At 40.3% G+C, this 13,827-nt stretch overlaps 1 protein-coding gene across 1 annotated transcript in view; it reads left to right on the top strand.

Moving 5' to 3' along the window:
* B4GALT5 (beta-1,4-galactosyltransferase 5) overlaps positions 1-13,622 on the top strand; it is an 80,278-nt gene extending 66,656 nt beyond the window's left edge. The window contains exons 3-9 of the mRNA XM_032804020.2: positions 2,623-2,736; positions 4,016-4,140; positions 5,134-5,250; positions 5,830-6,017; positions 6,275-6,397; positions 7,315-7,416; positions 11,505-13,622. Coding sequence (XP_032659911.1) covers positions 2,623-2,736; positions 4,016-4,140; positions 5,134-5,250; positions 5,830-6,017; positions 6,275-6,397; positions 7,315-7,416; positions 11,505-11,652 — 917 coding nt within the window. The 3' untranslated portion in view covers positions 11,653-13,622. The remainder of the gene's footprint in view (positions 1-2,622; positions 2,737-4,015; positions 4,141-5,133; positions 5,251-5,829; positions 6,018-6,274; positions 6,398-7,314; positions 7,417-11,504) is intronic.
* Positions 13,623-13,827: the final 205 nt, after the last annotated feature.

The following is a 13,827-nucleotide window of genomic DNA, read 5'->3' on the forward strand; positions in this document are numbered from 1 at the left end:
AATATTGAAGCAGTGAATTGTAGTTAATTTAGTGCAGGATGGATTTATTTTAATCACCCATTTTAAGCATGATCTAAAGCAGCAAGCAGGAAACTTTGATTTAAATAATTGATCTTAATCTTGTTTTGCATTTGTACTTTAGTTAGTTTCTAAAGAAAAGTTTGTTTTCCTTGTTTGGTGTAACTATTAAAACATCTTGATTTGAAACCAAATGTATCTTTTACAGTGAATTAGATACTTTTGTTTTGCTAGAAGGTGGTTACACTACATCCATAGGTATTTAAGCAATTATGTAGCTTAAACACTCATACGGGTTCTTAATTTTTGCATACCTTGTTCACTGTTTTCTAACACATTTATTCTTTACTACATTTTTTCCCCTTCCAGATTTGTGTCAAGTTGCATTTGGGTAGAAATTGAAATTCAAGTAAATGTACAAAAAGAGCATTTTAAAACTGTTTTTAGTTAAATAAACTACCTTTTAAATATACAGTATACACAAAGGAAAAAAGTTTAACAAAGCACAATTTGTATTTAAAGCGGATTTAATAAATGTTTCTGGTCACCATGGGCCAGATTTTCAAAGTATGTAGGTGCCTAAAGATGCGGATAGATGCCTCGTGGGATTTTCAAAAACACTCAGGCAGATGAGATACCTAACTCTCATTTAAATCAAAGTTGAAACCAATGGGAGTTAAGCACCTAACTTCCTTATTTTCTTTTGAAAATTCAAGTTTGCATCTATCTGCATTTTTATGTGCTTAAATAGCTTCAAAAATCTGGCCCCATCACCTCCTAATTCTAAAAAAATGGTGGATTTCATCCTTGTCCACCTGGTTTTTATTCATGGATTGGGAGAAGAAAATAAGCTTTCCTGCTTTTTCAATTCCCAGCTGGTTTTTCAACTTTAAATGAAATAGTCCAAATGAAGAAAATAGTCTCTCAACACTTGCCAGCTTGTCTGAACCAAAAGTAATTAAGGCAACAGCTTTTTCCACAACAAACTGAAAGCACTTGTTTTGAAAAAATGTAAATACCAGTGTTTTGCTCCATTATAATGACTGAAAAGAATATAGGTACTTAATGCGGTGCATAGCACTGAGATGTTATTTAAGGCTTGAGTTGACATAAATTGTTTTCCCCTTGATTTTTTATATATAATTAAAAAAAACAAAACAGCTCCCTTTAATTCATTAAAATTTGAGGGTTCATTGACTCAGTATAATCATTTATTTAAATAATTTTAATAGATTATAATTTAGGTATTAACACAGGTTGTTAGTTTCAAATGGGGTTTATTTAAAAAAAATAAATTAAAAAATCCCTGATTTATAAAATAGTTATCTGGACTGATTTAGTGTCCAGCAAAAATATCAGTTCTGGCCATGTGATGTTAACAGATCATACAATGTACTTGTATGTGCAGTGTATTTGTATGACCTCTGTTTAAACTGTAAACTTTTGGGGACAGGAACTGTGGTTTTGTTCTGTTTGCACAGCAGTTAACACAATTTGGGAACTGTTTCCTCCAAGTTAGGCAAAGAGGTGTTAAATGACTTGCCCATAACTGTAAGTGGGGAAAGGAGGCAGGCATAAAACTCAGTCCCCTGGCTTTTTCCCCTTTGACCCTCAAACCCTTAACTTATGAGAGGTACAGTATTGTGATTTAGGGGTCTTGTTTGATACAGCTAATTTAGAAGTTTCTCACAAATGCTTTCAAACATTAGAACTTCCCCTTTGATCTCAGCAGTGCCTAAAGCAGCTATTTGTGAAACGCTTACTTTGGAAAAGAATGGCGCATGCATTGTCTGTAGAAAACAGAAATACACTTCTTGGAGGCCCAGAACCTTTTTAAAATAAACGAAACTCACAAAGTAATAAATGTGTTTACACTTAACTGAGAAATAAGAGAGCTGCTTTGGAGAAACATGCTCTGGAGATAGTCATGGCCTGCTGAAGTGTCAGCCTCACTTGCCTTTTATTTTTAGGTAATAAAAGGTTGCACCTAATCTTGGATTATTTTTTTTAAGTGGCACATTATGAAAATGAAAAGTAGAATTATGCAAGATATGCAACCTTTCTTTCATGAGTGAAGTTGCTAGGCTTGGAGGATAGATCTGGAGATGGAGTTGGCATGTGTGCCCTTAGAAAAAGCATGACCCAAGCAGTGCTTGCTTCTCCTTCACCCAACCTTCTGTTTCAGTCTGATCTTTTCTAATAAGAAACGATGCAAGTCAAATAATTCATAGGTTACAAAACCGGAAGGGATCGTTATGGTAATCTAATCTAACCTTCTGCATAACTTGGCCCATATGCATCTCTTGTGGTCCTTTCAGCTTCAGCTGTTCTGCCTAGCAGAAATGTTGGGACAGTTCCTAAATGTCCACCTGTTGTCATGTGCACGCTGTCTGTTGAAATGGCCAGGCCAAGAAACTCTAGTCTGATGATCATGACATATCAAGGAATAAAGCTTTGTGGAAATGTCTGCAGTTCATTGTAACTGAAGTTCCATCAATACACTGTAGTTGTGAAATAGTCAGCTAAATGGCTTTGTTAGTAATAGAATATTTGGAGAATGGAAAAACCTATAGCTCAAGTAGTTTTTTCTTTTCCCTTCCCTAGATTATCCTCTTGATTTGAACCACAGTGAAACCTTTCTGCAAACCACAACTTTTCTTCCTGAAGATTTTACCTACTTTCCAAACCATACCTGTCCCGAGAGACTCCCTTCTATGAGTGAGTAGTGCTGTGACTTGTCTTCCTCCCCTCCCTAGACTCCATCTCCATGCTGCCCCCTCCTTCCAGGTTACAACCTATAAAATCTCTTTCCTGTGGGAGTGGGAGGAGGTAGGAAAAGCGTAATGTTTTATTACAGGTTCTGCACCATCCCGGTGTGGTGTACACTGCAGTCTTTGAGAGTTCGGCAGCTATGCTGATAACAACTAGAATATCCTCATACCCCCACATGTGGGTTTCTGGGAGATTTTCACCGCTTTACCTAACTACTCCAGAGTTCCTGTTGTCTGTTCCTGCATGTTTTGGATGGTGTGTTCTAGTACCACTTTTCTACCTCCTGACTTGTGTACCGCACCTTCTTTTATTTGGCTATGTTAGGAGGGTGGGGAATGAATATAAATGTTGTTCTGCAAGCACAAAAGCTGTAAATCATTTTTACCAGACTCCCAAAACTAATCAATCTTTGTCTGAGACCTTTTTTTTATTTTATTTTTTTTAAGGGAATGATAGAAGTGCTTGCTCCTTACCTCTTCACAGGAGTTACTGCAATATTTGCCAACCTGGACTAGTCCCAGAAACAGAGCAATGGAATATGATGATTTGGACCACCAAACTATCCTCTAAAAATTCTATTTTGAATTTCACTGGGCATGTGTCTCTTCCTTGAGCCATGGTCAGAAAATAGTGACTAAGCTGGGGTGTTGGGAAGCCAAACACTAGTGAGGAAAGAAGAAACTAGAAAAAATGTCAACTGTTTTAAATTGAAAATTGACTTTTGATAAAACAAAAAACTTTCCTGTGAGAAGTGTCTTTCTGCTGAAGATTTGTTATAAAATATATTTTAATTGAATCTCATTATTTTTATTTAGAAATGCTGCCGCTGTGCCTTGTCCTCTCATTCTCTTCTAAAGGTTGGGCTCCCTGGCCAGACAACAACTCCTACTATGCCTCACAACCAGAGTGTCCCATGATGCACTGCCTCTCTACAAGAGGGAAGATCATGCTACATCATGGGTGATGTAGTCTGACCAGGGAGCCCAACATATAAAGGAGAATGAGATCATGAGGTACTGTGGCAGCATTTTCTAATCATTTTTTTGATACTCGACAGGAAAAGACACATTTTGCAGTCAGCCCTAGTAATAAGTGTATGAAAAGTGAAGTGGGAAGAAGCATGCACACTGATGTAGGACCATGAGATTGAAGTGTGAGAAGCCTGCGATGTATCTTCTCTTGCTGGGACTGGAATATTGACCTCTTCTTTCCATTGTGTACACAGAGGGCCCAATTGATGTAAATATGAGTGAAATCAGAATGGAGGATATCCATCAATTATTCTCTAAAGACCCGAGTATCAAGCTAGGAGGCCATTGGAAACCTGATGACTGCCTGCCTCGCTGGAAGGTAAACTGTAGCCTCAAAACAGCCACAAGCTCCATTAAAATGTGATGCCATTGTTTAGTACAAAGGAGTACAAACAATGGTATTGGCAAGAACTGGGCTATGGTTACATTTTGCTCTTCTAAAGAAAAATATCTTGAGTTGCATCACAGATAACATAGGGCTGCCTGTAACGTAGGTATTTCTTGTCTAGCTACAGCAGTCCTCTATAAACCCCTAGGTTCAGGAGCCTGTTACCTAGTGACAGATGGTTCAGCACTTCATTTCTTTTATATGAAAGTTTGGGTGGGGGTGTTGCTAATTGGATGTGGAGCCTGTCAGCTCTGTAACAGTTCAAATCCAGCTCAGCTGATAGTGTCTGAAATGTGTTGCGTGCAGATGGCTGTTTAATGGTTTGTGTAATGAATTAGTTCCTAGCTGATAGGTATCCAGATCACCAAAATTACCTCTGGTTTTGAGCAAGAATTAGCCCAGAAAGACCAAGGGTAGCATGGACCTTGGAGACGATGAATTTATCTTTGCTAGAGGAGTTATGAGGGTGGAGACACATTGACCGTGGTATAAGAGAATCATGCCCTACCTATTCAGTTGGTAGAGGATTTAAGTCTCCAGTGCAGTCAGTCTCTGTCCCCTAACCCAGCATGAAATTTAGTTACTACTTTGGAGAGGAAGTTTCTTTCAAATATTATCTGTTTTAAAAAGCTAGAGTACCGAAATGCACAAAATAAAGGAGGCATGAGAGTGAATGGCCAACACACAATTGTGTGCTTCATGTTGTATGTTGCACTATAAAATAATCTTTCATTGCAGTCCCAGGAAATGGGTTAGATCTGTTAGTCCTTTTCCATCAACATTGTCTATGGTCCTGTGATTATAAACAGACATACACATGGCTTCAGACACACCCAGTGCCCTGAGCTGAAGGTTTGTGGGCTGCCAAAGTGAAAGCTGGTTTCCAGATATAGTAATAACTACCTGATGTCTTCCATCACTTAGGTGGCAATCCTGATACCATTCCGCAATCGTTATGAGCATCTTCCAGTTCTCTTTAGGCACCTTATTCCAATGCTGCAGCGCCAACGTTTACAGTTCGCGTTTTATGTCATTGAGCAAGTGAGTCACTTCCCATGTATATGCAACGTATTTTTCCGGGCTAATCTACCACCAGTGGGGATAACCACTGGAACATGAAACTTGCTATTGTGTGACTGATTTGCTGCCCAATGCATCCCACATACAAAAAGCTATTTACTGCCTTCTGCCCCCAGTTATTGGACAGTAATGTCAAATCTCCAAAGTGTGTTCTTTGTGCTTTTGTTTATCAGGCAGAGTACGTATCTAGGCTTTCAAAGGTTACTGCTGAACATTGACATGTGTACAGTACCTAGCTTCTCATAATATGCCATTCACCTGAATGCGATGTTGGACACAGGCACTTTCTGAAAGCTGCTGGGAAGTTAAAGTGTATTAGAATACATGAGGTTTGTTTAGCACATATCTCTATTGTTAAACCAGGGCAAGAGGGTTACAAAAACAGGAATTTAAGGGGGGTTTTCCCCTTGAGTTTGTGTAGGAGGTCATGAAAAGAGTGACTGAATTCCAAACACGTACTTGCAGTGTACATAGAGAGAGAGAGAGAATGTGTGTGTGTGTTATGTTGCGCTTCTTCTGAGAAATAACTCTATTTCCTAGGCTGGTAACCAACCATTTAACCGTGCCATGCTCTTCAATATTGGCTTTCGGGAAGCAATGAAGGACTTGGACTGGGATTGTTTGATCTTTCATGATGTGGACCATATACCAGAAAATGACCGTAACTATTATGGATGTGGACAGATGCCAAGACACTTCGCAGCCAAGCTGGATAAATATATGTATCTGTAAGCACCTATAGTCCCCCTTCATGCAATAATGGATAAAAAGTCAATAGCTAGATTTTAAAAAGATTCATTTCAGTTTGGTTTCCAGGTTTTGTGCAAGTAAACATAGTAAAAATAGAAGCAAACCTCCCAATAGCTTCATTCAGCTCTATCCGGGAGAATGGCTGCTCTGACAGGCTGTGAGCAGGAAACTACGTCAGCCCTGATCTGAGACACTGTTCACACCTGTGGTGACTAATGTACTCTCTTTTATTTAGGCTCCCTTATAATGAGTTCTTTGGTGGAGTGAGTGGCTTAACAGTGGAACAGTTTAAGAAAATCAATGGCTTTCCTAATGCGTTCTGGGGCTGGGGCGGAGAGGATGACGATCTTTGGAACAGGTAATGATGTGTGTCTTGGCTTGAGTCCACTTCCCAAAGGATAGGAGGATATGTCCATGCTGACTTTCCTAGGGTGTGACTCTTCTGCTCATTGATGAGTTCTTGTAACAGCATCTAACTCGCGACACCTGATGTATGGTGTGCAAACTACCGTCACTGATAAAACAGTAGTGGCTGGCTGGGTACAGGAATGTGCTGCCACACGGGTTGGGGATATATTTCCTCAGGTATACAGTGCATGCACCCAGCTTCTTGGCAGTGGACAGTCCTCAGGGCTCTGCCTGCTGTGTTCTGAGTGAAATAAAACATGGGTATCTTTCCTGCTGCTGTGAACTGGCTCTAAGCCTGCCCCCTGAAAGCCTTAATTTGGTTGAGCAGCTTTCAGATATCTCCAGCCTTGCAATCACCTGGTGAAGGGATTTACACAACACGTGAAAGGAAGCTCCCCCTTCCCACCCCAGGCAGTGTGGATTGGCTTTGGAGCTATTCCATGCCCTCTTCACATGTGAGGAGGGGGAAGTGATGATCACGCCCTCGAGGGTATCCTGATAAATGAATAGATTGAGGTTTCATTCCATTCTACTAAAGCAAATTGGACTGGAAGCTCGTAACTAACAGAGAATGAGGAAGTATCGTTCTTGCCACAGGTAACTTTGTGAAATTGTTGGCCTTGGGTGTTATTTCTCATGTTGATATTCATCTGAGGATCAGTTTTACTACTCAATTAAAATTTAATGTACTGAAAGCAGCTTAGTTTGCCCAAAGCCTGAACTGGTTGAAATCTTCTCCCTTTATTTAGCTAGCTAATGGAAACTTGTGCTTACTGCAGGTGATTAGTCTGTTGTGGCTCATGATTGTTCAGCCGTGGTGAGTATTGAATTTGGAGCAATTGCAACAGTCTGATCTTTGTAATACAGGGTGCAGTATGCAGGCTACTCAGTGACTCGACCAAGAGGAGTCACAGGAAAATACAAGTCAATTCCGCACCATCATCGAGGGGAAGTGCAGTTCCTGGGAAGGCAAGTGAGATTTTCATTATTGAAGATTTGTTTTATTCAGAAGGATCCCCAAATCATCATGCCACTGATGTGCCCACACCTTGAATACCAAGTCCAGTTCTGGTTAACAGATCTCAAAAAGGGTATAGTGAAACTGGAAAAAATTAAGAAAAAAGTGGCAAAAAAGATTAATGGTATGGAACAGCTTCCATATGAGAGGAGAGTAAGAAGACTAGGGCTGTTCAGCTTAGAAAAGAGATGACTAAGGGGGGATATGACAGATCTATAAAATCATAACTGATGTGGAGTAAGTGAATTGAAAAGTGTTATTTACCTTTTCACACAATAGAAAAACGAGGGGTCCCCTGATTAAATTAATAGGTTGGAGGTTTAACACAAACCAGAGGAAGTACTTTTTTACACAATGCACAACTAACCTGTGGAACTCATTGCCATGGGATGTTGTGAGAGCTAAAAGTATAACTGGGTTCAAAAAAGAACTGGGTAGTAAGTTTATGGAGGATAGATCCATCAATAACTGTTAGCCAAGATGGTCAGGGTGACCCTAAGTTTCTGACTACCAGAAGCTGGGTGTGGTAGACGGGTGGATCACTGCAGAATTGCCCTGTTTGCTACATTGCCTGTGAAGCTTCGGTATGGGCCACTGTCAGAGACAGGATGCTAGGCAAGATGGGCCATGGTCTGACTCCATATGGCAGCTTGTATGTTCTAATGTTATCTACTAAAGCACTTCACAAATTAGCATTCATACTGTATAAGAGGCTCACTGCATTTACTTCAGGGTGATGTGTGGCAGCTGTCAAGCAATGCACAGAATTTTTTCACAGGAAGGGGATAATCAGAACTGCAGGGAGGCAAGTTGTAGTAACCCAAACTGGCATGGTTAATACCCTGGACTCTTTATTCTAAGGTCCTATTTAGTGGTTGTTGCTTTTCCAAAAGAGTGGATTTCAGCAATTTAGAACCTTTTGGCAACAAACTGCGGCCCTGGCTCTGTACTCTGACGGACGCGAGCCTCTCATGGAGTAGTTGGCACCACATACTGAAGCAACATTTGTTTTCCTTGAAGGTTCTCATCCAAACATCAAACCAGGCCAGCCCTGCTTAGTCTGCAAAAGGGATTGTAGCAGGATCCACGGCCTTGGGTGTTTATAGTTACTATAACAACCTCTGTCCCTGTTTCTATTATACCTGGTTTATGAGGGATTTCAAACTCTTATATTTGCATCATGTAGGTAGCTTCCATTGCAAAAGCAATATGTCTGTGTCACGTGCTTCATAGCAGTTTTGCTCCAGTTTTGTTTGAGGTGAAATAACACCTCAGTCGGCTTTCTTTCTTGCCCACTTCCCCGCCCCCCCCCCCCCCCCGAGTAAAAGCTAGCTGCAATAGGAGAAAATATATTTTGCCATAATTTTAAAGTGAGCAAGATTTTCCATCCTGCTAACTGATTTTTATTTTGATTTTACAGTAGTGTCTTGGAATGCCAACCAAAGATCAGGGCTCCATTATTCTAGAACTGTAAAGATAAGTAACAAAACAGTGCCTTGCTCCACAAAGTTTATAGTCTAGGTGAAACAGTATGCTGAGTAACCGGGAAAAGCTCCACATCATTCGGTTTTGTTCCTGTTCAAGAGGATGTAAAGAGTTAGATTGTATATCAGGATTGGCATTCCAACAGGGCCCAGAGAGCTGTTTTTTGGAAGCATAAATGCACACGTGCTGTCCCTTATTTTCCAGGGGGCCCCCGGAGGAGTATGAGCGAGCAGTACACAATGGTACGAAAGAGCTTGTTTAACAGAAGCAGTGGGAATGATTTATTTATGAACAATTACATGACTTAACACCTCACAAGCTACAACTGTTTGTTTAGAATGGCAATCAGCTATAAATTGTATTATCCACTACTAATACCAGAACAGGAACTGCTAGGAGAGCTCTAGAAGAGAAACTCACAAAGCTCACCCTGCTAATACTTTTTGAATTAACTGCAAATTCAAGCGGGGAATGAAACAGCAGTTCATTAAGCTCTGGGCCTCTTTCCAGCATCAACTTTCCTGTTCTCTGAGCTTCCGGTTAATAGAGATAAAAATCTTTTTCCTCTCTATATCTAGCTTTCATTTTGCTACCAAATAGATTAGGATGAGGAAAATAAGTTTCTACCATTTCAATTCTCTGTAGGTGAACCAGGGAAGTCAATTTCAGGGGAAAATGTCACAATTGTTCAATTTCTCTGAAGTATCAAAGGGCTTACAATGCAGTGGAAATGAGAGCTTTAGATCTGCTTCCTTTGTTTAATCAGATCTGGAATTTTGTAGGCTGGTGGTCAGCGTGCATCCAGTGAACTGCTGTCACTTATTTGGCAACAGTCACTTGAGGTGCGTTGCTACCTGCTAGTATGTTTCAGAGGGTTCTGAAGCAGTGTGATGGGTTTTTTTTTAAGCCATTCAGCTTGCTAGTTGGAGGTTTAACAGATCAGAGCATAACATCGTAGCCCAGCGCTGACTGTAAAGCTTGTAGTGACAAAGGCCTGCCTGACTCAGTTCAAACGCTTTGAATTAACCCTTTCTTTTATTCCCCTTTTTTCTGTACACTAGGGCTTGGTCCAGTATGGGATCTGGTTAGAGCCACCAGTGTATTTACTCGAAGGTGCTCCCTAGTGTAGGTGAGCCCTGGTGCAACTTAGCCTTGCTTTACATTGATGTCATTGGTGTAAACAGCTTTGCCTGATGACCGCTCCTGTAATGTCAGAGACCTGTGCTGAGGAAACTCCAGCCTCCTCGCATTTCCTCCTGGATCCCACTGTTTCTCAGACTTTAATTAATCAAATGGAACTTCACTTTCCTGTGCCCTGTCCTTACTGATGCACTCATAGTCTGTTCACTCAAACCTTCAGCTGACTGTCAGTTTCCCCACACCCAATCTCTTGCCAGATCTTCGCTGCTACTTTTCCCTCTGCTGTGTCCTTTCCATCCCCACTGCTAAAACTCTATCTCATGCCACTTTTTTTCTCCTGCTTGGGTACTGTAATCTTCATTCTGGACTCACTCCTTCCCTGTCTTCAGTCTATCCAGCGTGCTTCAGATAAATCTCTTCTTGCTGCTCCTTCACCTCCATGTTCCTTTACCGATTTAATATTTCACTGAACCGAGTTCAGTCTTCACGCTCTACTTTAATACCCCCTCTGGAAAAACATTAAAAGATTGTGAAACACGTAGCTACTACAGTAATGAGGGGTGTGCAAGTACCAAAGAACCTACCCTGCCTATATGTTTCCATCTGTTCCTTCTCACACCCTGTGCTCTCGTGTACCTTTGTGACTCTTTTCAGTGCTGCCCCCAACTCTGAAATGAGGTGCCAAGAACCTTTGCTCTCCCTCTCCTCAAATTCAGTTCTTCTGGCTTCTGCCCACCCCCAACCTCTAGGCTAGTCCAATGCTATTTGCTCCTGCTTTTGTGAGTGGTTTTATTTTGTCTTCCCTCCTTCCCCCCCATTTGCTCTGTCTCACTTAGATGGTAGGTTCTGTGGGATGAAGGCCATGTCTTATTCTTGTATAGGGACATGCAGAAAACACCTGGAGTCATTCAGCTGCTTTGTGTCAGCATGATCTTTGGGTTTTGGGAAGGAAGTTATCAATTCTTATTTCTGTGCATATTGACAGTTTGACAAACTGTGCCAACTGAACACACACACAACGTACTAGCCTAGAAAAATAACTCATCTGATTCTGGTCTGTGCTATGCATCACTCCAGACAGTGGATCAAAAATTTATTTCTGCAAAGTGTATTAAATATTAGTGACATGCATCTGACGAAGTGGGTATTCACCCACAAAAGCTCATGCTCCAAAACGTCTGTTAGTCTATAAGGTGCCACAGGATTCTTTGCTGCTTAAATATTCCTGTGTCTAAATGCAGAGTTGTCTCTTATACATATATCTTAAGGGATCTGTGTTCAGGAGGATTTTCTCATGTTAGTTTTCTCTTGTTCTTGTTGAGGCTGCATGTAGTAGCTCTCAGTCTAAATTTCTGCAGCCTTGAGCAGTGTTGGGAGTGGATACATTCATCTTTTTTGTTCTCTTTTTAAACAGGTATGCGTTGCTGAGGAAGTCAAAAGAGAGGCAGGTCCTGGACGGTCTCAGTAACTTGAACTACTTTCCAAACATTACGTATGACGCCTTGTATAAAAACATAACTGTTAACCTGACACCAGAGCTGGCTCTGGTAAACGAATACTGAGAGGAGAAAATAAGTTTGCTTTGCCCTTCACCAAGAAAGCAACACATTTGACAGTCTTTTATAGGGTTACCAAGGACAAGAAACGCGTTGTCTAATGAAGGATCACAGTATTTTGAAGAATAAAATTGAAAGTGCACGCACAAATCGTCTGGCCCAATCTGGTTGTTTGTGCAACAAACTCGGGGACTTCACTCGCTTTCTGGTTTTATGAACAATGGTGTGACCTGCTGCTCTCATCTCTGCATTCCATCTCCTCCAACAATCTCAAATAATACAACAGTGATCTGACGTACTTTCTTCTCATAGAACCAGTTTGGCTGAATGACTCTGTTGGCTTCTTGAGTTTGGATGCCAGAAGCAATCCAATAGGCAACTGCCCTAATAGGAGATCAAATGAAACTTAAGATGATACCATTCTTCTACATTTGTGTGTTTTTTTTAATGACCTGCTTGAAGTATATACAACAGAATCGCTTCTTAAAGAAGTGCAAGTGTAAATAAGCTGTGTAAAATGCCTTTTTTATTTTCTTTTACAATTCAAACTCAAGCTAAAGGTTTACATATGAAGGTCACTCATTTAGGCCCCAGTCCTGCAAACACGTACATAACTTTACTCCTGAGCAAGTCCCTCTACTTATCTGAGTAGACCCAGTGATGTAAAGTTAAGCTTAAATGTTTACAAGATAGGGGCCTTAGTTGGTAGGATGCCGGGGTTGAGAAATATGGAGCCACAGCACTTCTTACTACAGAAATGGCAGGGGCTTTTGGGAGAAGGAAGGGATAAGGGAAACTTCATGAAAGAACAAATATCCAGCTCATATCATTGTGTGGTAGATAATGCGTAAATTATAGTTCATATGGAGTTTTTCCATTTTATTCCTGTTGAGTTTCCATTGCCCATTACCCTCTATTCCACAGTGGTGGCAAGTGCAGGCTTAGCTTCTAGACTTATTTAAACACATCCCTCCTCTTCTCTCTCTCCCCCCCCTAAAATTCACCAGTAGGCCTGTGTGGTTTCCATGCACAAATCCTAAAAATCTTACCTTCCCTCCTCAGTCACTGTCTTTGGTTTTGGGCAATCAGCTGCAGCTTATTAAAACTGCTCCTAAATTGACAACGTTCTACAGAGATTCCTCTAATGTAACATTTTTGTTTCATGAAATAATATTTTGATATATTTATTGTGTAAATTGAACAGAACACTGAACTAATGTACATTCTAACTGTAGGTAGAACCCTTGGTTATAATCCTTAGCCAGGGAATGCATTCCACAAGCACAAATAGTGAGCTAGATTTATCCACAGATGTAAAATCATAATGAGAAAAAATGAAGGGCATTCTAATTAGTTCACGAAAACGTGAGTCTCCAGAACTGAAGTGCTTGGTTGATGTCCCCATCCAGTTTTACAGGGTTAGTTTTTTTTCTGAACTGTTCTCCTTGGGTTGTGCCTGTTTTAGGGTTGTTTTATTTTTTTTTATGGTTTAAAACCAATCCATCACTTATACAGTATGTACAAACTCACTTTTACTCGAATTCTATATGGTAAAAGTGCTTTGGGTTGCTTTTTTATATATCTATATATACAGATTGGGAGTATTTAAGCTCAGAAGTTCTTGAACTTTCTTTTATTGCATTGTTTGCCTTCTGTTTCCTTAACTCTTATGGTTTACATTATTTTCTTGGTTCCATGGACATATGATCCCCATACACATCTGCTGTGGGTGTGATTGACCAGGGCTCTTTTTTTGTCTCTCGAGAATAACTTAGGTTTAGAAAACATGGAGTTATTGTTGTGTAGATCTTATCAGCCTGCATGAAAGGACAGTGCATCTGCCCTGGAAAGTGCTGGTAAGTTTGTAATTTAGGTTTAAAGTCTTGGAACACGTGTGCGTTAAAATGGTTTTTTGAAGGTTATTTGTAGTTTGATTTTTATGGCACATATAGCAATAAAGACTCTCTTGCTTCTGATCCTTGATCTCTGTAATTCTTGTGGACCCTTTTCAAATGCTGAACCTTTACTCTCCCCCTCATTTCTTTAATCTTTAAATGTTGCTAGCAACTGATGTCTTTAATGGTGCTTCAAACAAGGAATGTATTTCAAATGGTCTAAATTCACCACCACAGGAATTGTGCATGCATGTGAGAGTAGATGTTACTGTATTTTAGTTTGAAT

The sequence above is a fragment of the Chelonoidis abingdonii genome, chromosome 14, assembly GCF_003597395.2.
Source record: "Chelonoidis abingdonii isolate Lonesome George chromosome 14, CheloAbing_2.0, whole genome shotgun sequence".
Classification (NCBI taxonomy): Eukaryota; Metazoa; Chordata; order Testudines; family Testudinidae; genus Chelonoidis; species Chelonoidis abingdonii.